The 22,617-nt window shown below is 49.2% G+C and overlaps 9 protein-coding genes across 9 annotated transcripts; 5 read left to right on the plus strand and 4 right to left on the minus strand.

The window, feature by feature from the left end:
- Positions 1-1,820: 1,820 nt before the first annotated feature.
- Positions 1,821-2,517, plus strand: cdc42 (Rho family GTPase CDC42; the record flags this gene model as incomplete). Its single annotated transcript, XM_057238388.1, has 3 exons — positions 1,821-1,840; positions 1,891-2,010; positions 2,082-2,517. The coding sequence occupies 3 exons, from the start codon at positions 1,821-1,823 to the stop codon at positions 2,515-2,517; spliced, it is 576 nt and encodes a 191-aa protein (XP_057100999.1).
- Positions 2,518-3,861: 1,344 nt separating this feature from the next.
- N7529_002861 (agmatinase) lies at positions 3,862-5,244 on the minus strand (the record flags this gene model as incomplete). The annotated part of the gene is made up of 3 exons (XM_057238389.1): positions 3,862-4,841; positions 4,906-5,032; positions 5,107-5,244. The coding sequence occupies 3 exons, from the start codon at positions 5,242-5,244 to the stop codon at positions 3,862-3,864; spliced, it is 1,245 nt and encodes a 414-aa protein (XP_057101000.1).
- Positions 5,245-5,563: 319 nt separating this feature from the next.
- On the plus strand, positions 5,564-9,307 carry N7529_002862 (putative beta-ketoacyl synthase (Cem1); the record flags this gene model as incomplete). The annotated part of the gene is given in 11 exon segments (XM_057238390.1): positions 5,564-5,615; positions 5,959-6,125; positions 6,197-6,304; positions 6,356-6,427; positions 6,496-6,849; positions 6,921-7,205; positions 7,217-7,288; positions 7,346-7,478; positions 8,049-8,162; positions 8,218-8,850; positions 8,919-9,307. The coding sequence occupies 11 exon segments, from the start codon at positions 5,564-5,566 to the stop codon at positions 9,305-9,307; spliced, it is 2,379 nt and encodes a 792-aa protein (XP_057101001.1).
- Positions 9,308-10,022: 715 nt separating this feature from the next.
- N7529_002863 (mRNA guanylyltransferase) lies at positions 10,023-11,258 on the plus strand (the record flags this gene model as incomplete). Its single annotated transcript, XM_057238391.1, has 1 exon — positions 10,023-11,258. The coding sequence occupies one exon, from the start codon at positions 10,023-10,025 to the stop codon at positions 11,256-11,258; it is 1,236 nt and encodes a 411-aa protein (XP_057101002.1).
- A 471-nt stretch (positions 11,259-11,729) lies between these two features.
- On the plus strand, positions 11,730-13,669 carry N7529_002864 (NuA4 histone acetyltransferase complex catalytic subunit ESA1; the record flags this gene model as incomplete). Its single annotated transcript, XM_057238392.1, has 6 exons — positions 11,730-11,812; positions 11,898-11,925; positions 12,032-12,096; positions 12,158-12,192; positions 12,255-13,429; positions 13,511-13,669. 6 exons carry the CDS (start codon positions 11,730-11,732, stop codon positions 13,667-13,669), a joined length of 1,545 nt encoding a protein of 514 aa, XP_057101003.1.
- Positions 13,670-14,679: 1,010 nt separating this feature from the next.
- Positions 14,680-18,750, minus strand: N7529_002865 (uncharacterized protein; the record flags this gene model as incomplete). The annotated part of the gene is made up of 3 exons (XM_057238393.1): positions 14,680-17,897; positions 17,957-18,127; positions 18,177-18,750. The coding sequence occupies 3 exons, from the start codon at positions 18,748-18,750 to the stop codon at positions 14,680-14,682; spliced, it is 3,963 nt and encodes a 1,320-aa protein (XP_057101004.1).
- A 920-nt stretch (positions 18,751-19,670) lies between these two features.
- Positions 19,671-20,316, minus strand: N7529_002866 (F1F0 ATP synthase subunit f; the record flags this gene model as incomplete). Its single annotated transcript, XM_057238394.1, has 5 exons — positions 19,671-19,696; positions 19,767-19,832; positions 19,889-20,042; positions 20,184-20,198; positions 20,269-20,316. The coding sequence occupies 5 exons, from the start codon at positions 20,314-20,316 to the stop codon at positions 19,671-19,673; spliced, it is 309 nt and encodes a 102-aa protein (XP_057101005.1).
- Positions 20,317-20,610: 294 nt separating this feature from the next.
- Positions 20,611-21,382, plus strand: N7529_002867 (ETC complex I subunit; the record flags this gene model as incomplete). The annotated part of the gene is made up of 3 exons (XM_057238395.1): positions 20,611-20,840; positions 20,906-21,016; positions 21,073-21,382. 3 exons carry the CDS (start codon positions 20,611-20,613, stop codon positions 21,380-21,382), a joined length of 651 nt encoding a protein of 216 aa, XP_057101006.1.
- Positions 21,383-21,634: 252 nt separating this feature from the next.
- Positions 21,635-22,183, minus strand: N7529_002868 (uncharacterized protein; the record flags this gene model as incomplete). Its single annotated transcript, XM_057238396.1, has 1 exon — positions 21,635-22,183. One exon carries the CDS (start codon positions 22,181-22,183, stop codon positions 21,635-21,637), a length of 549 nt encoding a protein of 182 aa, XP_057101007.1.
- Positions 22,184-22,617: the final 434 nt, after the last annotated feature.

Here is a 22,617-nt window from a genome sequence, read left to right on the forward strand (position 1 = left end):
ACTGGACGATTAGTCGGCCCGTCATTTGCATATGGCTTTACTTTTTAGTTTTCACGGTGTACTCATGGCGATATATAGAGGTTATCCACCCCTGAGTGTAAAAATTCAATAGACCTACGCATTGAATTTTGAATACACAATAATCATTCCACACTGTTGCAGTCGGTCTCTTCCTTCAAACTCCCAGGGTACAGAAGCGATGATTCCGATACGGCCGGCTTGCCGCTCTGGGCCGTAACAGGGCCCTGGATTTCTTTTACCAGGATGCCGCGGTAGGCGAAGCAAGAAATGTGGCAGGCCTAAATCCCGGATAGCCTCACTGTTGATAACCTGTCACCATTACTTAGAGTTTATGCAAGTATGCAAGTATGCAAGTGAGTATTTGAAGAACGTCCCTGTCCAGTCCAGTCCGTCAACTCTCACGCATCACGGTCCCTATACCTGTTGATACCCGGCCAACAAGGACGGAGAATTGTGAATTCCCCCTTCATTTGCGTCCTAATTTAATTCAATCAAGTTCTAGAACCTGCATCACTCTGAAGTGCCCCTTTGCTACATAATTTTGTTCCCGCATCTCCGTCAAAAGAAGGTCTATCGCGTCGTATGACCTACCACCACGCCTACGTTTATATTGCGCGTGCATGTACCTGCATATATGCATGCATGTAGACCAGATACCGGAGAGCTTGTCAGTACTATCCGTTTGGATTATATATGACTTTAATTATTTATACCCCTGTCCCGGAGGTGCTTACGCCGTATTATATACCCAAGTACTACCTCGAGTCTTGTGTATATATGAAAACAGACAGTAAGCATATAGCAGTACCATGTAAGCTGTCATCTCTTGTTATGGTGGAGAGAGCCGCCAAGGGTGATGAAAGGTGGGATTACCAATACTGAATGAATGGAATTCAAGCCCCTTAATCGGTGAACTATATGCCAGCGAAAGGGGTCTAGACGTTAAAATTGATGACCGTTATTGGGTCACTTCTTTTCAACTTTAGACTAACGTCCCGACTCGATCTCATACGTCGATTTAACGGGAAACCGTTTTATTATGAAAAAAGGGGGAGATTTGACGGGATACCGCGAAGCCGTGAAACGGAATTGAAACTTGGATCTGGTGTGTAGAGAGCTCACTATATGGAAATCTACTTTCTTTGTCACACATATGGAAAGACAGAATGAAGATAGGGGTTCAATTAGAGTCGGAAAAAAATATAATCAAATACTCCGGGATAACTTGAGAACGTGTTGCCTTTGACTAGAGTTAGGATATGTAACGGTTAGATATGATATACCAGAATATACATCTGTACTTGTGTACTATACTATACCATCACATGTATAGAAATGTACAAGGATATATCACAAACTGAATCACTAAAATGAATCATTCTGTCCAAAGATTCGTCAGAAAGAAAAAGAAAAAAGAAAAAAAAAGGCTCTCTAGGAAATACCAAGATACACCTATACTGAAGCGCTTAGTTGAATATAGGGGTTAACATGAGAGGCGACCGTTGCGACTTTATAATAAATATAAGATGTGAACATAAACAGCTTCGATGAAATGAAAATATACTATATTTTATCTTAAGATTCTTCTATCAAATATATAGATACGTACATAAAGACGAAAGAACAAATATCCTGAAGCGAGCTTGTACAGACCGTGTATCAAGACTAAGCCGTCTAGACTCCATACTCTGCGGGTTGCCCCATTCAATCCAGACCACAGCTTCTTCCTCCCTTTTTGTCTCCCACAGTCTTCCTCTCACTACTCTTCACAAACCCCCTTCAACCATTCCAGTATCAAAATGGTCGTCGCTACCATCAAGTATGTTTTATCTTCCTTCTCCCTTTCCCCTCATCCGCTAAACTCCTTAGGTGTGTCGTGGTGGGGGACGGTGCAGTAGGAAAGACCTGCCTGCTCATCTCATACACAACGAACAAGTTCCCTTCGGAATATGTTCCTACCGTTTTCGATAATTACGCTGTGACTGTGATGTAAGTTCCTTTCGACGGGAGAAAAAATCAAAAAAAAATCTCTATCGACGTCAGACCCTCTGACTCTCCAGGATCGGCGATGAACCCTACACTCTCGGTCTGTTCGATACCGCCGGCCAAGAAGATTACGATCGCCTGCGCCCGCTCTCTTATCCCCAAACCGATGTCTTCCTTGTCTGTTTCTCCGTCACCTCACCCGCCTCCTTTGAGAACGTGCGGGAAAAGTGGTTCCCCGAAGTCCACCACCACTGCCCCGGTGTCCCCTGCCTGATCGTCGGCACGCAGACTGATTTGCGCGACGATGCCAACGTCAAGGAAAAGCTCGCTCGTCAGAAGATGCAACCTATTCGCAAAGAAGATGGTGACCGTATGGCGAAAGAACTCGGCGCAGTGAAATACGTCGAGTGTTCCGCTTTGACACAGTACAAGCTGAAGGATGTCTTTGATGAGGTACACTCTTTCCCCGCGGCTTTTTGGCCTTCATTTTTATCCCTTTACCGCCACTAACATTTTCTCCCCTCTCTTTACAGGCTATCGTTGCAGCTCTCGAGCCTACGCCCAAAAAGAAGTCAAGGGGATGCCGCTTGCTGTGAACGCCTTTTCGAACTGATCAACAGGTTGGTCCAGGTGCGACAGATCTTGCTTCTGTGTGCTTGGGTTGATGCCTGGTTTGACGTGCGTATCGAAGCAGCTACGATGGAATGAACCTGTTATCTCTTTTACTTTTACGTTTTACTGGGCGGCAAATATTTCTGGCTGGACTGGTTTTCTGGGATATCCCAATGCGACACCAAAGAAAGGGGGCGAGGGGATCTTTTTTTTGGTTCTGGAATAGCGATGCTATGTGAAGCGTTGTATATCTACGTTTCTTGTTGAAATGGCTTTCGTGCTGGATCCCCTTTCTTCTATTTTGTCTCGCATATCCCAGACCCAATAGCCTCTCTAAGTTGCTGTATTCTTCCTTTCCTCTCCCTCTTGTGTTGCTCGTTTTTCTCTCTTCTTTGCTTCGCCTGGCTGCGTCTATCTGCCGTCTTCCACTTCCTGGTTTCGAGGCCCCCTCGGTACTCATACGCCTACCCATTCAGTTTCTTCTCCTTTCGCCCCTTTCACGAATTACAGCGATATCTACTTTGACCTCTTTGATGTTGTCACTCCCATTCCCATCTCCATCTCCATGCTTTACTCTTTCACCGTCTCTATCGGCGTTGGACGTCAGGGCGTCGTGTTTTGGCTTGACGATTTCCATCATTATCCCCCCAACCTCAGATCCCCAGTCGTTCTCCCCCCTCCGCCTGCTTTCCCCCTGCTATCTATTGATCCCAGCCTTGCAACGGGAATATGAATTCGAGCTCGCTGTACCCTTCCCTTGCAGATCCGGCTTTTTCTGTGTCGTTTGTCCCCTTTTTGATTCCAGTGCCAACCTGATCTACTCTTGTCTTTACTGCGTGCGGTCTTGATACAAGCATTTGCGTTCATGGTCCTTCTACGCTTGGTCTTTCAGTCATGGTTTCCAAGTAATTTTATTTCTGGTTAGAAAGTCGCGGATAGTGGACTCCAATTCAATCTAGTTCTATAAAGTCATGCTGCGAAATCAGTTTACAATTTAAGTTAAGCAAGGTTCTAATACAGATTCATCAACGACATTTTTATATATTACCTACATATATATATATACCTACAGAGATATGTATCTATGTATAGTTGCCCAATTCTGATATCATCGGTCTCGATTGACGTCGGGGATTCTACTGCATTACATCATACCGAGGAACTATCCAACTATACATGGTCATTCACTCTTCACTTCATTCCACAGTCATACATGTCGTATATCTATAAATCTGTAAACCTTCAAAGCTCGTCCTTAGCCTCCTTCTGCGCCGCTTCCTGGGCCTCAATCTGCTCCATCCACCCATACCAACCGCCAAGCTCCTCATCGACACCAGCCTTGACAATGCTAGTAATAATCTCGAAAGCAACCTGGGCAGCAGCAAGAGCAGTAGTCTCGCCCTTGTTATCGTAAGCGGGCGAAACCTCCACAATATCCGCGCCCACAATGTTCAGCTTCTCCAGACCGCGCAGAATGCGAATGAACTCGCGCGTAGTCCAGCCACCAGGCTCAGGAGTACCGGTACCAGGGGCAGTAGAAGGATCTAGCACATCGATATCAACAGATAGATAAACAGGCTGCTCGGGATCAAGACCGGTGCGTGCAATGATCGTCTCAACAACGCCCATAGGACCAAGCTCATCAATGTCATCCGCATGAATGCGAATGAAACCCTGCTCAGGTCCGGGGTTTGTGTAATCACCAGCATCAACACCAGTAAGTCTAGTGCGCAGACCGGCATGCGCAGAAGTAGCGTTACAGATCAAACCCTCGCGACTGGCCTTGTGGAAGAAACTGCCGTGGTTGAACTGCGTCTGCTCGCTTTGCCAGTACGCACTGTACCGCACCGGGTTCCAGGTGTCCAGGTGCGCATCGAAGTGCAGCACCGTGATGGGCTTCTGGTAGATCTGGTAGAGAGCGCGCAGCGCAGGCAGCGCCACGCTGTGATCACCGCCCAGCGTGACCAGCTTCGGGTGGCTGGCGCCAATTCCGGTATCCTTGGGCGCCTTGTTCACGATCTTACGAGATCCCAGCTCCAGGAACGCCTCGTACATCTGTCGCTCGGCGAGCCCGTTGTCGAATGGTGTGATGGGGATGTCGCCGCAGTCAGTGATCTTAGCCCATGACTTGTAGGGGTTGATTCCGGCACGAGTGTTGTAGCTAGTTGGGGCCATTTGACGGGCACTGGCGGCGCGGATGGCGCGTGGGCCGAATCGAGCGCCTGTGGTTATTTGTTAGTACTTCTGATCTAGGTCGACTTGTAGGTTGCTGGATTGGTGGCTTACCTGGTCGGTAGCTGACGGCTGTGTCGAAGGGTGCGCCGATAATGGCGACATCGTAGTGCTCATCGGGCTCGATCAGACATTTAACGGGCTTCAAGTGGGCGAAGCTGGCAATTCCGGAGAAGGACCACTAGATAAGCCTCTTGGTTAGACATCAATTTCTGTGTCTGAATGACATTCCAACCATTGAACATGTAAGCATACCTCCTGATCCCACTTCTTGAGCAGTTCGGCACGTTCATGTTCGGGTACGACCTCACCATCATTGTGGTGGGCGCAGGCCGTCGCGGAACTGGCCAGAGCCAGAGCACTAACGAAGGTCTTCCAAGAAGATAAAGGCATGATTGAGATGAAAAGTGAAGATAGAAAAGAAATAGAAATGGGTCCAAAAGTATTTATTTACATGATTACATATGTAAATTTTTCTCTTCTCCGGCGAGCTTCCTGAAGTAGCAGATGAAGTTCTAAAGGAGAAGGACGAACAGAAGAGCTCCCCGCCACAATCCCCGTTCGTGCAGACTTTCCCTTCTTGGCCCTCGGCCCGCTTTTTGCTTCTCTCTCTTTTTTGACTCTACGCTGTACTCTGCAATAATAACTACATTGTATTGCTTCATTGTTTTTTTTTCCCCGTTAATTGACATTGTAGCTATTTTATTATGCTATGCGGCGTGTTGTTGTAACGGGTCTTGGGGCGGTAACACCGCTAGGTGTAGGTGAGTGTTAAATTTGTTTCCATGCTTCAACTCCGAAGTATCGCTATATCTGTTTGCTTTATACTCAATACAGCATATGCAAGCCCAGGCAAAAGATCCCCTATGCCTTTGGATTCTGTCTGATTAGCCAGAAGCTCCCATTCATACATATCCGATGTCCCCGGACTCTCGAGCTTTCTGAGTCCCCACTTCCCACTCCGGAAGGGGAAGGTCTTGACAGCCAATCGGCGGGTTCATGCGCAGCTGGAGATTCGAGATCGCATATACCTGCTTTCTACATCGAAAAAGCCATGTTGATCATGCCGCGATGATGAATGCCGTGACTAACGTCCGTGTCGTACAGGAGCTCGGCGTACCTGGAAACGCTTGCTGGATGGTCATTGCGGCATTGTTAATGTCAAAGATCGTGATGAGCGCTTCGCTGAGCAGCCCTGTCAGGTTGCGGCTGTTGTACCACAAGGTAGTCGTGAGGACGGGGGTTGGACAGCTTCAGAGTGGTTAAATCGGGGTGTAGGTGCTCTCACTTTTACTCTTCTCTCTTTTTCTTCTTTCTCCCAGCTTTCATAACTGATAAATTAAAGGAGGAGCGAAAAATGGCCAAGTTTGCGCAGTATGCCATGGCTGCAACGGAGGAGGCACTTCAAGATGCAAACTGGAAGCCTGAAAGTTTTGAGCAGAGAGAGGCAACGGTATGTTTGTTTTCTCGATGCTAACTGATTTGAATACTTATCTGCTGAAAGGGAGTCTGTCTCGGTTCCGGTATTGGTAACTTTGAAGAAATCTATAACACTGTTGTTGCATATGAGAAAGGGGTGAGTGCTTTCCTCGAGCATAATTTGAGATTTAAGAAGATCCCAACGAATATTAACATTCTGCATAGGGATACAAGAAGGTCAATCCACTATTTGTGCCAAAGCTGCTGATCAACCTCGGCGCTGGGCATATCTCTATGAAACACGGGTTTATGGGTCCAAATCATGCCGCCACAACGGCTTGTACAACCGGCGCACATTCGGTTGGCGATGCAGCTAGATTCGTCGCCTGCGGTGATGCTGATGTGATGGTCGCCGGTGGTGCCGAGTCCTGCATCCATCCTTTAGCCATCGGCGGGTTTTCCCGTGCACGAAGTCTAGCCACAGCATTCAATGACACCCCAGAGATGGCATCACGGCCATTTGATGCTGACCGCGGAGGCTTTGTTGTTGGCGAAGGCGCAGCTGTGTTAATCCTCGAAGTAAGTCGTGCTCTTAGGTCTGACTTGGAGCTTTGCAGAAGCTTTTTTTAAACGCTAACGCCTTGATACAGGAGCTCGAACACGCACTCGCAAGAGGGGCTAAGATATATGCAGAGCTCAAAGGATACGGCTGCTCTAGCGATGCCCATCATATGACTTCTCCCAAGGAAAATGGCGAAGGTGCATACATGGCCATGAAAAAGGCGCTCAAGCAGGCCCAGTTGCGCCCTGCTGTCGTCGACTATATCAACGCACATGCTACCTCAACCATTCTCGGTGATGCTGCTGAGAATGCTGCCATCAAAGCTCTTTTGCTTGGCTCGGAAGGCAAAAAAAAGCTGCTGATGTCAACGTTAGTAGCACCAAGGGTGCACTCGGGCATCTTCTTGGCGGTGCTGGTGCCATAGAAGCTCTAATCAGTGTCCTTGCAATCCATGAGGTAAGTTGAATATATGAAGCAGTAGTCGTTCTCATATCATAAGCTGATCATGAACAGAATACTATGCCGCCCACTATCAACCTCGATCGCTTGGCTGATGGGTTTGATTGTAACTACGCCGCAAAAGTCCCACAGTCACGCCAGATTGATGTGGCTTTGACAAACAGCTTTGGATTCGGCGGCACGAATAGTAGCTTGTGCTTTGCGAGGTATTGATCTTTGTTTCACTAACTACACATGTAGTTTTGTATTATATTCAAAGTTGTTTAGATGTTTTCTCTTAGAACCCAAAGCTCGGCATCATTTACTTCGACCTTCCAAAAATGTCTCCTCAATAATGATTTAGGATTAATTGAGAAGAAGGCAAAGCCATTGTTTTTCAATTCCTTTGGATAGTGATATTCCAATACCATAGCATGTCAATAAGCACATATGCCATTCTCTTTTACAGGCTGATCACGTGCCTCTATTGATCCTAATGCGGAGGAGCCCCAAGCCAACCTTGACTCCGGAGACCGAACCCATATTTCGATAAACAACCACCACAACCCCTGTCAAGGCTTGCTGAACAACTCGGGGGCGCTTTGATTTTAACAATCTTTTCATTTTGCGCCCACCATGGCGACCAATGGGGATCCCGGTCGAGGTACGCAATATCCGGCTCCTGTTGAAAGCGCAATGCACTGGGACTCTTATCACATCACCATCAACATATTCGGAATCTGCAAGTTGTCTGAACTAATTCTTTGACCACTGATAGGATCGGGAAGCCTGGTTGATGCGTCCGGATACACTTTCACAGACAAGGATACCAAACCGGGCAAAATCAAGGTGAAAAAGACATCCAAGGCGTCGACCAAGAAGAAAACAGATGGTACAACTCCTCGGACACACCCCCATGGGTGGCAATGGTACTAACAAGCATCCAGATGCTAAAGATGGCCCCATCGACGCCTCGCCCACCTCCTCTCCCCTCCCAGTAATCGACAGCAAGGTCGTCACCGCGTTCCCGACCGGCAAGCCGCGCGAAGAAGACCTACTCGAAACCGTTATCTGCAAACATTGCAAGCGCCCTACTCTTAAATCGACCGCAGCGGAGCATGTCCGCGGCTGCTTGAAGGCCAAGCAAGAAAAAGCACGCAAGAAGAAGGAAGCTCGTGATGCGGCCAACCGTGCGAAAGCCGGCGACGACAAAGATGATGACCCTCATGACAAAGAAGGAGACACTTCCATGATGGGTCAGAAGAGCGCCAAGAAGAGCGCCGTCAAGGGCACCGATGACAACAGGAAGGGCAAGAAGCGCAAGGCCGACGAGGACGATGGCAAGGAGCCCAAGAAAAAGAAAAAGAAGGACGAAATCAAGCCAAAGACGTCTAAACCAAAGGGTCCTGTTGATGTTGAGAAGCAGTGCGGTGTCACGCTGCCCAACGGTGCTCAGTGCGCTCGTTCACTGACCTGCAAGAGCCATTCCATGGGCGCCAAGCGCTCAGTACCTGGCCGCACCCTGCCATACGATATGCTACTCCAGCAGTACCAGAAGAAGAACCAGGCTCGTCAGCAAAGTACGTGTGTTTTCCATTTTGTTGCCAATTCATGTTGCGTAGACAAGACTGACTTATTTGTTCTACAGAGGCTGCCATCGATGCCAATGCTCCGTTACAGGACGAGATTGAAAACACAGGCCCCGTTGACTCCGATGAAGAGAGGGACTCGGTCATGGCCGCTATTGCCCGCTCAGCACCTCGACCACTAGTTCAACACCCGATAATCACCACCAAATCAAAGTACCGACATGTCCGCATCAAAGAGCAAATGTCGCATGCGATGGGGGTTCGGAGCGGCGGTGGACTGTTCTCCAACGATGAGAACCAACCTCACTATGGAGGTCTTCTTTTCTCGACACTTGCCCCTGATATGGAGACATCTTCCGTGGACGCCAATGGAGAACCCGACGATATGGACATGGGCCAAATGTCAGCTGTTTCGGGTGCCCGCAAGAATCCAATCCCAGCGGCCTGATGGTGGTTTCGTTACCGCGCTTTCGATGACTTACGACGTTCTTTCTGCGGTTGGTTCTGGGTTCCCACGTACTTGATATTGGATGCTGGCGTTCATCGGCGTGGCTCACGAGCATAACACCGCTCTTGCTTACTTATTGTTCTCCATTTTCCCTGGATATGCCATGGGATAAGGCTTGTTCTGCTTGGTTTGAAAGGTAATGACATGATACCCCGGCTGGCGTGATATGATTATTTGAGCTTGGAAAGTAGAATGATATTCCTTTCCCTATCGAATTCTGTGTGACTATGTCATTGAGGCATGTATACCATCTGTAGTCGTCCGTATATGTATTTCTAATGCCGTATTAATAGAGACCTTGGTCGTAACAATGGAATTTCAATGGAATTTCCCAAAAAGGAAAGTAGATTACGTGATGCATGATACCGTCCACAGGTGATGCTTGAGTCAATTCGAACGTCTCTCATTCCACTCGATACCATTGTCTTTGTGACAATACTACCCTCTGAAAATCTCACAATTCACCCTGTATAGTGCTGGACCTTCCCTGGTTCCTGTACTTGCGATTGTGGGCGAGCGCCCTTGCTATTTGGGAGCTCTCCGAGTCTTATCGAATCGCAAACTGATCTCGCGACAACTTGACTTCAGACCTCGGAACCACCCTTGTCGAGCTTTCATCTTATAAAAAACACTTCCGATCCAATTGAAACCCACCATGAGTCACGCTGTCCCCGATCTGGACGCAATAGGCATCAAAGCCGACCATGACTTGGCCGATCAATTTCGCCGCGAGGTCGCCAACCTCCTCTCGCGCAACAATCTCAACTTCCCCGGCGCACAACCTGTCAGCTTCTCGTCGAAACATCTGACAGAACTGCAACGTGAGGACTACTATGTCTGCGAAAAGACCGACGGCATCCGCTGCCTGATGTACTTCGCGCGTGGAGATCCCAATTCTGAACAACCGGAGATTCACTACCTGATTGACCGCAAGAACGACTACCGATACGTACCGGGCTTGCACTTCCCGTTGCCCAACGACGATTCTTTTCAGGGGTACCACGTCGACACTTTGGTCGACGGCGAGCTAGTGAACGACACCTACGACGATGGAACAACGCAGCTGAAGTATTTGGTCTTCGATTGTTTAGTGCTGGATGGGCAGAGCTTGATGCATCGTACACTGGATAAGCGCCTGGCCTATTTCAAGGAGAAGGTGCTCAAGCCTTATAGCGCTATGTACCGCAAATTCCCGGAGGAGAAACAACACCGCGCCTTTGCCGTTGAGGACAAATCTACGCAGTTCAGTTACGGTATTGAAATGATGTTCCGCGAGATCATCCCCAAAGTCAAGCGCATTCATGGAAATGACGGGTTGATCTTTACTTGCCGCAGTACTCCCTACCGCATTGGCACGGATGAGCACATTCTAAAATGGAAGCCCCCGCAGGACAACACAATTGATTTTCGCATGCGTCTTGAGTTCCCGACGCTCGAGCCAGATACCGATGATGAGTCTGATGGTATCACAGAACCATTTGTGGACTACGACGCTATTCCCATCTGCCACCTATTCGTGATGCTCAGCGCTGGCGAGTACCGCCATTTTGGAGAGATGTTCCTGGAGCCGAAAGAGTGGGAGGAGCTGAAAGCCATGCGTATCCCTCTCGATGACACGATTGTTGAATGCGCCAAAGATGAGGAAGGACGTTGGCGCTACTATCGTCTCCGTGACGACAAAAACGATGCCAACCATATATCTACCGTTGAAAAAGTCCTTGAAAGTATTGAGGATCGTGTCACTGAAGATGATCTCATTCGTATTGCTCCCGCCATCAAGACAGCTTGGAAAAAGCGTCAACAGAACATGGCTGCTGGAGATGAGGAAAAGAAACGAAGGGCTCAAGGCATGCCGAATCCCAACGGTGTCAAGCGAAAGTTTGAGGAATGACATGAAAAGAGAAGTGGTCTTATACTTTAGACATCTGACTGAATTTTCTGTCTAATTCATTGCGAGGCGCCAGGCGTTGGGTTCAACTTTTGTATTCTATATCTTCACAGCGCATAAATGGGGGGATTGCACTGTACAATCTCCAACACACAGAGAGATTGGTGTGCCATTATAATTGGACTTTTCTTCTTTCTTCCTTTTTTCCACTCCTATAATAGGTATCTATTATTTTCATTACTACATTGCTCTTACACTAGCCATATATATGAGTGTAGCTACCTAGGTAGTAGTAATGTTAGTAGTATAGAAGAATATACCTAGGTATCCAATGCGGCGAAAAAAAAAACGCTTACATAAATTTGCACCCGGATCTGCTCCCTTTCTCCCACATCAACTCCTCGTCTCGTATTAATCTGCTCAATTCTATCATTCCCATCTTTGAGTATCGTGTCAGTACTGTCTAATCACACCATGGGCGTCCGAGATTCCCACGGGGAGACGGCGGGGACGCCCGACCCCATCGAGAAGGGGTTTGCCACCCTCAATACCATCAGGTATGTTCGTTTGTTGTTTGGAATAGTGATTTCCGTGATGTTTACATCAACTTTCACCGGTCGCATATACTAATTACTCACATAGGATCGGTGTGAAAGCCATGGTGCAAAAGGTTCGTTTTGATCCTGTCGCAGAGTTTGGTGATCATGTCACGTGATTACCAATCAAGTGACCAACTCCGTTAAGGTAGTTTGAAATACTGATTGTTTGATATATAGGATGGAGAGTTACGGAAAGCCGAGATTCTGTCTATAAGACAGCGGAAAGATGGTCCTTCCTTTTAGTATGTTTGCCTGTGTTGATCGTGAATGTGCTTCGACTGGATGCTAATATATGGCTCTCAGCGTACACTATGTCGACTTTAACAAGCGTCTTGACGGTAAGCTCCAGCTATTGCAAGTTACTTGCTGTCATTTGATATGATCTGACATATCATTCAAGAATGGGTCGCATCTTCGCGGATCGATCTCTCCCAAGAGGTTGAATGGCCTCAGCCAGAAAAGGCCGATAAGAAGAAGGCTGCTACTACCAACAAGGCCGCCCCCAGCAAAAATACGAGTACCAACAAGCGTACCCGTGCTGACAGTCGCGATGTATCGCAAACGCCTGACATATTGGGTGGTAAAAATGTGAATGTCGACAAGACCTCACGACCATCAAGAGCAGGCGGAAAAGAGAACGCCGAGACTCCCGGGGATACCTCGCTGTTCCCCTCTGAAGCAGTGTCGACAGTTGGAACACCCAAAGCCACCGACTCCGAAGATGTTGAAATGGTAGATGCCACAGAAGGCCAATCGACTAAAGAAGACGAAGTGCAAACGGCCTCGGGTGAAGTCATCACCCGCGGAGAAGAGATCGAACGACTTCGCACAAGCGGCAGTATGACTCAAAACCCAACAGAAATCCATCGTGTACGAAACTTGACTCGCCTCCAAATGGGCAAATACGACGTCGAGCCGTGGTACTTCTCCCCATACCCGGATTCCTTCTCCGACGTAGATCTAGTCTACATTGACGAGTTCTGCCTCAGCTACTTCGACAACCAGCGCGCTTTTGAGCGCCACCGCGCCAAATGCACCATCACCCATCCACCCGGCAACGAGATCTACCGCGACGACTACATTTCCTTCTTCGAGGTCGACGGCCGCCGCCAACGAACCTGGTGCCGCAACCTGTGTCTCCTGAGTAAACTTTTCTTGGACCACAAGACCCTCTACTACGATGTCGATCCCTTTCTCTTCTACTGCATGACCACCCGCGACGAAAGCGGCTGCCACCTCGTCGGCTACTTCTCCAAGGAAAAAGACTCCGCCGAAGGCTACAACCTCGCCTGTATCATGACGCTGCCACAGTATCAGCGCCGTGGCTTTGGCCGTCTTCTCATATCCTTCAGCTACGAGCTCAGCAAGCGCGAGGGCAAGCTCGGCTCGCCCGAAAAGCCGCTCAGTGATCTGGGTCTTCTCGGTTATCGCCAGTATTGGCGCGAGACGTTGGTGGATCTGCTAATCGAGCCGAACCGTGAGGCGATGAGTGAGAACGAGCTCGCTGTACTCACTTCCATGACGGAGAAAGACGTTCACGAAACACTTGTTGTTTTCAACATGCTTCGGTATCATGTAAGTTTCAACTTCCAGTCCAGTGGACTCAGCCATAACACAATATCGCGGCATTGCTAACCAGTTTCTCTTGCTTCGCAGAAAGGTAACTGGGTGATTGTATTGACGGATAGCATCATCGAGGAGCACGAGAAGCGTCTGAAGAAAGAGGAGATCAAGGGCGCGCGCAAGATCGATCCTGCACGTCTGCAGTGGAAGCCTCCTGTCTTCACTGCCTCCAGCCGGACCTGGAATTGGTGAGACTGGAGTAATTATTATTCATTATTTAATGTGGTCTGTGGGAGTTATGTCATCTGACTGGTTGTCTATCTAATGGTTGGTGTTCGAGGGCGTTTTGGGTGTCGAAGGGGTCTCCATAGTTCGCATGGTATTGTCATACTGCCTGTGAGACTTGGATGATTCAGTTTCGATAATTCATGATTGCCGGTGACATCTTATGCGGCAAAGGGCGTTTTATATTGGGCCTTTCACGGGATTTGTCTATGGTTGATACCTATGTATTGTTTGTGTATACTATTCTACTTTTTATGTTCTGCTCAAGCTTTTAAGGCTATATTGATTAAATGCCAACCACCACCCAGAAAGTTCAATTCTTCTAAGTAGCAGGACGTCTGTACAGAGTAGTAAGGCCAAATATGCAGTCGATGCAAGTACTCGTTGTACGGGGTCTTCAAGCGTTTGCGGAAGCCGTAGTAATTAGATCCTTTCATGTAGTCTACATGAATTCTACAGGATTGACACACGACAAAGCACATGAAGTTTGAAGTTTAAAAATGATTCACTAGAGTTGTGAATATGGATGTTAAACCAGCCGTGTACTCGGAACATGGAAGTGTGATATACTTCTTGGAACAAGCATACAACCACAGTTAGGGCAATGAGCACGGCACGTAGACAGGATACTGAATCAGCAGATGGTTGATCATCCACACATCACAAGGCCGGAGGGGCTGCAGTCCTGAATAGAGTGTTGGGGAGGTAAAGGGTCGAGGGGAAACAAAACGAAAAAGTACATTGGACACACTAATGCGCGAGTTAGGGGGAGAGGGTATCATCATTGTTGTGGTCCAGATTCGGGAAAGCATGAAAGTGGACAATGACGAAGAGTATTTAACAGGCCTTTGATATGGACCTGCTGCGGATGATCATAGATTTCTCAATTCCGGACATGACAAACAGTCGAGATTCGAGGCCGAAGGAAGATATCGAGAACGCTAGCGATAAGCAAATGCATGCAAGACTGAACATGCCTATTGAGAGCTTGAGTGATCTGGGCCCCAGCTTGCTTTGCTAGACTGCTGTCGTGACCCAAGGTTTGAATGAGCAAACTTCTTGGAACCACTGGAGGCCTCCGCAGGCTTGTTGTTGCCTTTGCGAGGCCGGGTATTGTTGTTATTGCGGGGTCGTGGCGGACCAGCTTTGCGTTGGATGAGCATGACTTTGGGCTCAGCTGCACCGGGAAGGAGAATCGTAACACGAATGTTGTTATTGTTATCACGATCACCCAGTCCAACCAGGAAAGGCGGGATACTCTGTGTCTGAACCTGCTTGAAGGTCTTGCGAAGCTGTCGAATTGGCGGGGGTTGACTCCAGGAATTGATAGGTGCCATAGTGGGCACACGGACGGCGGGCAAGGAGCCCGGTTCCCGATCCTCGAACATCTCATCCTGCTTTTCAACTTGTTCAACCGCGTAATCACCATCCCCCCTTTGTGACTCAAGCTTAGCCCGAGGAATGGAGACAGAGACCGCAGCGGTGTGAACAGGCAATGCTTCCTTTGTGGCAGGTGTCACAGCCAATACATTCTTTCTCTCTGGTGACTTAGACTTGAAAAGACTGTTGATCTTTTCTTGCCATGAAATGGCAGTCGAAGGGGGCATTGTATCGCGTGGGGGCGCAGCTGCCATAGAAGCAAAGGTGGGTGGAAGTGCCGGTGTACCAACGGCCTTAGGCGGGAGCTTCACAACAGGCTTGGGGATCGGGAGATGAACATGGGGGCGGCTCGAATCTCCAAAGTAAACCGGGTGACTCGAATATTCCTCTGGGGGAGGGGGAGACGGACTACCACGGTCCCTCTCGGTAGCCTGGCGCTTTGGTTGCTCGGTAGCGGAAGGGAAGAACCGTGAGCTACGAACAGGAACATGACCAGATGGACGGTCCGAAGTAAGACCATCCGCAGGAGCATCGAGGTTAGTCAATGGATTGGGCAGCACGGCCGGATCTGGGGTTGGTTTGCCGATATTCTTGCGAGTGACCGCAGTGACTAGTCGTCTGCCATCTTCGGTTGGTTTGATTTGCTTCCAAGTCTGCTCAAAGGTCGAGGGAGGGGTAGTGTGCTCTCCCTTCTGGTGTGTCTTGTGGAAGTGTTCCATAAACTTCTGCTGGTCTTGACGTTCGCTTTCACCGGCGGTTTTAGTAAACGATTGCCATGCCTCAACTCCACGAGCTTGCTGGGCAGCTGGGGGTCCGATGGGACCAGGGCGGCCAACAGGGTGCATGGAGTCAAATGAGGTGTGACGAGCCTCGGGAGATGGTAGACAGACAGCTGGCTCTTGAGGAGCAGTGAAGCCGGGAGGATTAGACATGGCTGTTTTCTCGAAGCCTAGTTGGCGTAAAGAGTTTTCGCGTGATGAAAACCCAAGAGGTTGGTCGAAAATGCCGTTTCCGAGAGTGGGAGTGCGATCGCTGCCAAGTGGCTTCCAGGGGTTTTTGAGAGTCGGAGAAGTCGGGTTGATGCTCGGATGAGACCACGGTGAGGGGGAGACTTTCAAGTCGCCTTGCCAGCGCTGACCGTGCTGGTCTCCAGGTTTGGTAGCCGTCGTGCTGCCCTGGATGGGTGACTGAGGCTCGGCCTTGTGGTTAGGTGCAAGTGCAAGAGGTTCACGTGGAGGCTCTTGACGGGGCGAAGAAACACGTCGAGTGAATTGTTTGCTATCAGAGGTCCGGTCATGTGCACCAACGAGTTTCTTGACAGAGTCGGGATGATGCACTTTCATCATACCATATTGTTTTGGTGCGCCAGTAGGCTCTGGAACAGGAGGTTTCGGGGGTGATGAAACAGTATGGCTGGTTTGATGCGAAAGTTGAGAACGGGGAGTTTGGGGTGAAGGGTGGTGTTGAGGCTGAGGCTGAGGTTGAGGTTGAGATGGAGGGGCAGCAGTGTTGCGAGTCTCTGGAGTTTTCTTCACTGGTGCAGGACCCATCGCCGCGAGACGTTGTTTGATCCGCTCCTGTTTAGCTGCTTCCTCCTTCTCTTCCTGCTCAATTCTGCGTTGTCTCGCCTCCAAACGCTTCTCCTTCATGATACGCTCCTGCAGAGCAACAGGGTCTTCTTGAGGCTCCTGTGGCGCCAGAGAGACTTGAGAGGCCACTGTATGTACTTCCACAGCAGAACCACCTACATCAACAGCTGGACGTGTGATCCCATTGGGACCAGACGGAAGAACGTCATCCTTGCCGTGGTGCTGTTCGTGACCCATTAACGCCGGATCAATCAATCCATTTACCTGAGAGCCTCTCCTGCCATCATTCATTCTTGGGGGTGCATCAGGCCGACCAAATGACATTCTACGGCCAAATCCTCCACTTCCACCACTCACATTTGATGACGTGCGACGACGGCCCCAGCCCATACCATCCTGGTGGCTAGACCTGTGCGTCTGGAAAGCCGCGGACGGTTCTGCCGGCCCACCTGAAGGGTCGTTTGACCTCTGCAATACCGCCGGAGCACGAGGTTGTGGGTGCTGGTCGGGGCGCCATGAATTTCTCCTTGTCTCTGCCACTGGCTCGTACTGGCCAGATCGAGAGTTGAAGAGCTCCCGGGGGGCGCCAGGTTGAGATTCTTTCCACGTGCGATTGAAATCATCCGCTGCAATCTCCTTCGGTTGGATGGGCATCTGTGCATGATATCCGTCGCCTCTCTGGGGGTGTCTCATCATAGGCATGCGGGGTTGGTGAGGAGGTTGCATTGGAGCAATGACTGGAGACACTCTTTCGACAGGAGGTAGAGTGGCCCAGGGAGATTTCGATGGCGGCGCTGGGCTAGTGGAACTGGATGGAACTTTGTCATTGGTGCCTTTGGAGGACGCACTCGCTGTTCTTGCTTGACGTTCTGCATTGGCCCCGAGTTTGAGGATGGTTGGATTAGGCCCAATAGAGGTGGTTGGCTTTGGCGCAAGCTTGGGAGGCTCTTTCGTGGTGATGACTGGCTCTACAGGCGGCAATTCTTTGAGCTCCGGTGGACTTGGACCTGGTAGAGGATCGGCATGGGTGTGCGTGAGATTGACCTTAGTTCCATCTGTCCATTCAATTGTTTCCGGGGCCCAATCGTCTTCATCATCATCGATATCTGCCCACTTTGCTTCGGACGTCACAGCACCATCTTCTTGGATGCGGGAGGTCATATGGATTCCATATTGCTGCTTCAGTTCTTCATCGGTCAATTGTTTGGTCGGAGGTGGCGCAACAGCTACACAGATATAGATGTCAGCTCAAGCAACTCCACTTGATTATCTAGCAAGTACATACGCCGATTTTTATTCCAAACCTGGTTTGGATCAGGCCCTGATCCACCAGGATTGGCCCCGCCTGCTCCGGCCTTCGAAAATGAGTCACGCATTCCCAGTGTAGTCTTCGCAACCAAGCGCGGGCGGGAGCTGGGCTGTGGGGTACCAAGCGGTGTTGTGGAAGTTGAAGGAACTATAAAGGTCAGCGCCAACTATAACAAACCGCTGAACAAAGAGCATACCTTTCTCAGGCGCCTTAGGGGGTGCAGCAGCACCCGGCACTTTGGGCACTGAGAACTTCTGCTTCGCAAAGGAAACGGGCTTGAACGAGCCAGGCTTTTTGATGGAACCACTGTGTGTGGTATTTCTGCTCTCCGTCCGGCTGGCATCCGATTCCGAGCCACCTTGTGACGCCGTGTCGTCTCCGCCATCCGATGCCGAGGCCAGTCCATTTAGTTCGAGAACTCGGGTCGCAACAAGTCCAGCGCCCTGCTTGGAATTCTCCTGCACCCATATTAGCGGGAACTTTGGGGGCGCACATGCCAGGTCAGATCTCACCGATATAGGGCCTCCGGTATCCTTATCACCACCCGCTCGTTCTCCCCGTTGATCAAGCGTGTTTTTTGTCTCATGATTGTGCTGGTCATTCAAAGTGGAGTTGTTCGATGTAGCTGTATTCATTGCGATATGTTCGGTCTTCCCTGCGTCCCCTCCGGCGGAAAGCTTGTCGTTGGTGCTCGCAGGAACGTCGGAAGGCGAAGGCTCGCCGCCCGACAGGGTCTGATCTACCACATCGCGGCTGCTCTGCTCTGCCATAACAATACTCGATTCTGTGAACAGCAATAAATGCGACCATGTAAGTGAAGTGTCCTCCTAGTGGGCAAATAGTTCCTGGAATGTTGACAGGCAGCGGCAGATCAAACGTGCATGCCAGATCACTAAAGTAGACGTACCTATCGTCAGATATCAAGGATCGCCACAGTTGCACTGTTTCCTCAGCTGGTTGCACCCTGAAAGTATGGGGATATTACAACCAGAGATATGCGGAACAACTTTCGGAAGCTGATGAGTCCGTGTTCACTTAGCTACAAGGTGGAGAGTACGATCGCGGGAATCGGTTAAGGCGCTTATTTCTTGGGAGGTCCGCAACCCAAGAGGTCCCAGGAAAAGGGCGGGGAGGGAGGAGGAGGGAAAAGAAAGGAGAATTTTGCGGAGAGAGTGTGGATGGGATACAAAGATAGGGATGATACAAGATTCAAAGCGTCAACTCGGGTTGAAGCTGAGAGTCGCTGTTTTCGGTTTAGCGTGATCCGGGCGAAATGTTGTGAGGTCTCACACACCTGCTTCTCTCTCAAAAGCCCTAAAAGCTCGTTCTTTTACAGAGGCAAATTCATATTTGATTGAAGAACAAATATTGTAAGTTCAGTAAATTTTTAAGAAAAGAGTAGACTTGACTTGGATTTGATGTGTAAAGTGGATGTGAAGTGAGAGGGGAACTAAGGAAAGACCCCATCATTCCACTTACGGCTTAACCATGTCGTGTAATACTTCCGTATAATCTACTAGGGACTAAGTCAAAAAAGGTAATGACAAGATACAAAAGTGAGCTTGATGATCTGAATATTGAAACACAGTGAGATTCTTTAAGGTTCTCGCTGAAGCCACATCATTTCCTTGCATTGGAACGGAGGATCCAGTATATACATCAATCCTCTGATTAGATGGAAAGGAAAAGTTTAGTGGGGGTGGTTCTTGTGGTGACCTGTGGGTAATACAGTCAGTCGCACTCCATGAAACCCAAAATGGAGGTGTAAAATCCAAGAGATACTTACGCAGGTGGAAGTAGTACTCCATGCTGTAACCCAAGATCAAGATACCAGCAATGGCGTGCACAAAGGCTGTGTGTCTTGTTAGTATTCCAATCAATTCTAAGTGACATAGAACGATAACATACGAGCACCGGAGGCGTTCTTGCCGCTGAAGTAGCGGGCTTGGTAGCGACCAATGAGACCGGTGGCCTTGACGGGGGCAGCAGGGCCACGGGGAAGGCCAGCGTAGAAGTTCACAACACGCTCCATACGGGCGGCATCCTGGGCGGCACCGATAGCCTGAAATTAAAACATGTCAGTTAGGATATCGAGAAGGCGGGGATTGATTCATGTCGGAGGTTTGCACGAAAACGATTTCGGGGCCGGACGGGTGTGCAAGGGGTGCGCGAAATCGAAGACGGCAGCGCATGGGTAACTTACGTTAGGGGAGGCGACCTAATATGAGAGTAAGTATCAATTCCGGAAGTATGTGCCAACGGAAAGTCATGGACGAGGATATTCTTACCTTGGGAGGGATCAAGGTCGAGAGACCTCGGCGGGCGATGTAGCTCATCTTGTCTGGGCTAAAAAAGGTCAGAGATTGGTCGCACTAAACGGAGCAGCCCTCGGAGAGTGTTCCCAAGGGAGTCAAAAACATGAACTTACGTTGATTGCAGCGCAAGTAAACCAAAGAAAGCTGATGGAAGAGGAAGGAGGAACAAACCGAGCCCTGCGGGTGGTCGGAAAGCCAAGCCTACGCTAAACCCAATTCGGTGGTGTCGTGACTTGCCTTATTCGCAAACCACATCTCAATGTGAATCCCTCACTGGCAACGACTCTTTCCTCGCAATACAAAATAAAAGACGAAATGTCCCTCTTCAGAATTGGAGGTGCTGGCCTGAGGGTCGGCAGAATTTCTGCTCCTATCAATGCCCGCTTCATCTCCAATGTCCCCAAGGCGGGCTCCGTGAAGACCAGCACCTCAGATGCTCCCGGCACACCAAACAAGGCCAGCTCCTTGATCAGCAAGGAAACTCCATCTGAGGCCATGACCCGTCACCAGCCAGACTATGAGGCCACCATTGACCACGGCACCTCGTACGAAACTCTCCCCTTTGCTTCCATCGCAAATCCTTTCGCTAACTCTTGTGGCTCCAATCAAGGCAATTTTCCCCGGTGCCCAAGCGCGTCATGGATGGCAGTGAGCCTGGCGACTCTCTCCCCGGCGCCGTTCTCTCCGGTGCCCCTACCGATCTCCAGGCCCGCACTGTCCGGTATGTGACGCGGATTCCGAGCGTCCAGTTCCCACGCTAATCAATACCTTCCACAGGATCTACCGCCCTGCCAAGCCCGCAACACAGTCCGGTACCTGGCACCAGCACCACTGGCGTATGGACTGGGACATCTTGCAGCGGGGTCACCGTTGGGAGAATCCCCTCATGGGCTGGCAATCGTCTGCCGATGCTATGCAGGGCACCAACATCAAATTCAAGACCAAGGAGGATGCCATTGCTTTCGCCCAGAAGCAGGGCTACGAATACTTTGTCCAGGAGCCGAACGAGCGCCGTTTTGTGCCCAAGGCCTACGCGAACAACTTCCTTCACGAACCCAAGAAGATCAAGCATATCAAGACCAAATGATTTGACCTTTGTGCTGTGTTTTGTACATATTTACCAGTTTTGCCATTTGAATCAATTCCAGATTAACCATTCAATCCAGTTCATGCTAATACAAATCACTTCCCAGACCTGTGGGTAAACGTTGTGCATATATCTAGGTAAGACTCATGGGCCATCTGTTAGACCGGCAAAAATAAGATAATCAGTATCTGGCATTTCACAAACATTGCAGACTGATCTTCTCCGATTTCATAATTCTGTAATTCTCAGTAATTATTGCTCTTTCTCTTCTTCCTCTTTCTCGGCAATACTACCAAAGAAAGTCTTCTCAAATTTCTTGAGATTCGTCTCAATATTTACTACACGATCATGGACACTCCCACTACCAATACTAGCTTTGGGGCACATCAAATCTGGTCTAGATGCTCGCCCGACCTGTCGTAATGTGATGGTCTCAGTCTCTGATCCGGTGGTCTCGAAGGGGTGGCAAATTTTCTGTGCGTCTGATCTAGGATCGAGGATGGTGAGTGCTTCAACTACGGAGGAGGTTTCGGGGCCTTCTGCATTGCCCACTGCTGAGGGGGTAGTCGAAGAGGCTCGAGAGTTGGCTGAAGGATTACGGAAGGTATCTTTCTTCGCTCGGTCCACACTTGCACTGCTCGTGCTTCGAGAGAGGGAATTGGAGAGATATGTTTGGGAATTCCTGCGTGATGAAACACGTCCATCATTGTAGTGGCGGATAGATCGTCGCTCGCCGCTGACTTCGCGTTCGGTGATGAACTTGTTTGGGGTGGTATTGGTGTCATTTTTTGCCTTCGCCATAGTGCTGATATCTGTGCCTGGGAACAATATCTTAATTGCTAGGGCTAAGATGCACTAGATGCACTAGATAAGATGTGGAATACTCCGAACACGACGGGGAAATCAAGACATCAATATGCTCTGATTGAATCAAAGCCAGAAACTTCCAACAAGTCTTTCAAAAAAAAACCAATAGCTAAATTACATAACATTGTCGGTATGCCTTTGTTTTATAAGGAGTTAAAGGCTGCAAGCTTACAACAGGAACAATGATGGAACAATGAATAGAATTAGCACTATTTACATTCAAAGCATAAGATTACCAGGCGGCAGACGCTTTAAGTACATTGTAAATAAATAAGAAACGCTGAAACATAAGATGAATCAAATAAGATAAAATAGCACCAGAGGCTTTCCCCAGAGAATCAAGAATCGAGTAACCCCATCTAAATCAC

This window comes from Penicillium soppii, assembly GCF_028829465.1.
Source record: "Penicillium soppii strain IBT 18220 chromosome Unknown utg000003l, whole genome shotgun sequence".
NCBI lineage: Eukaryota > Fungi > Ascomycota > Eurotiomycetes > Eurotiales > Aspergillaceae > Penicillium > Penicillium soppii.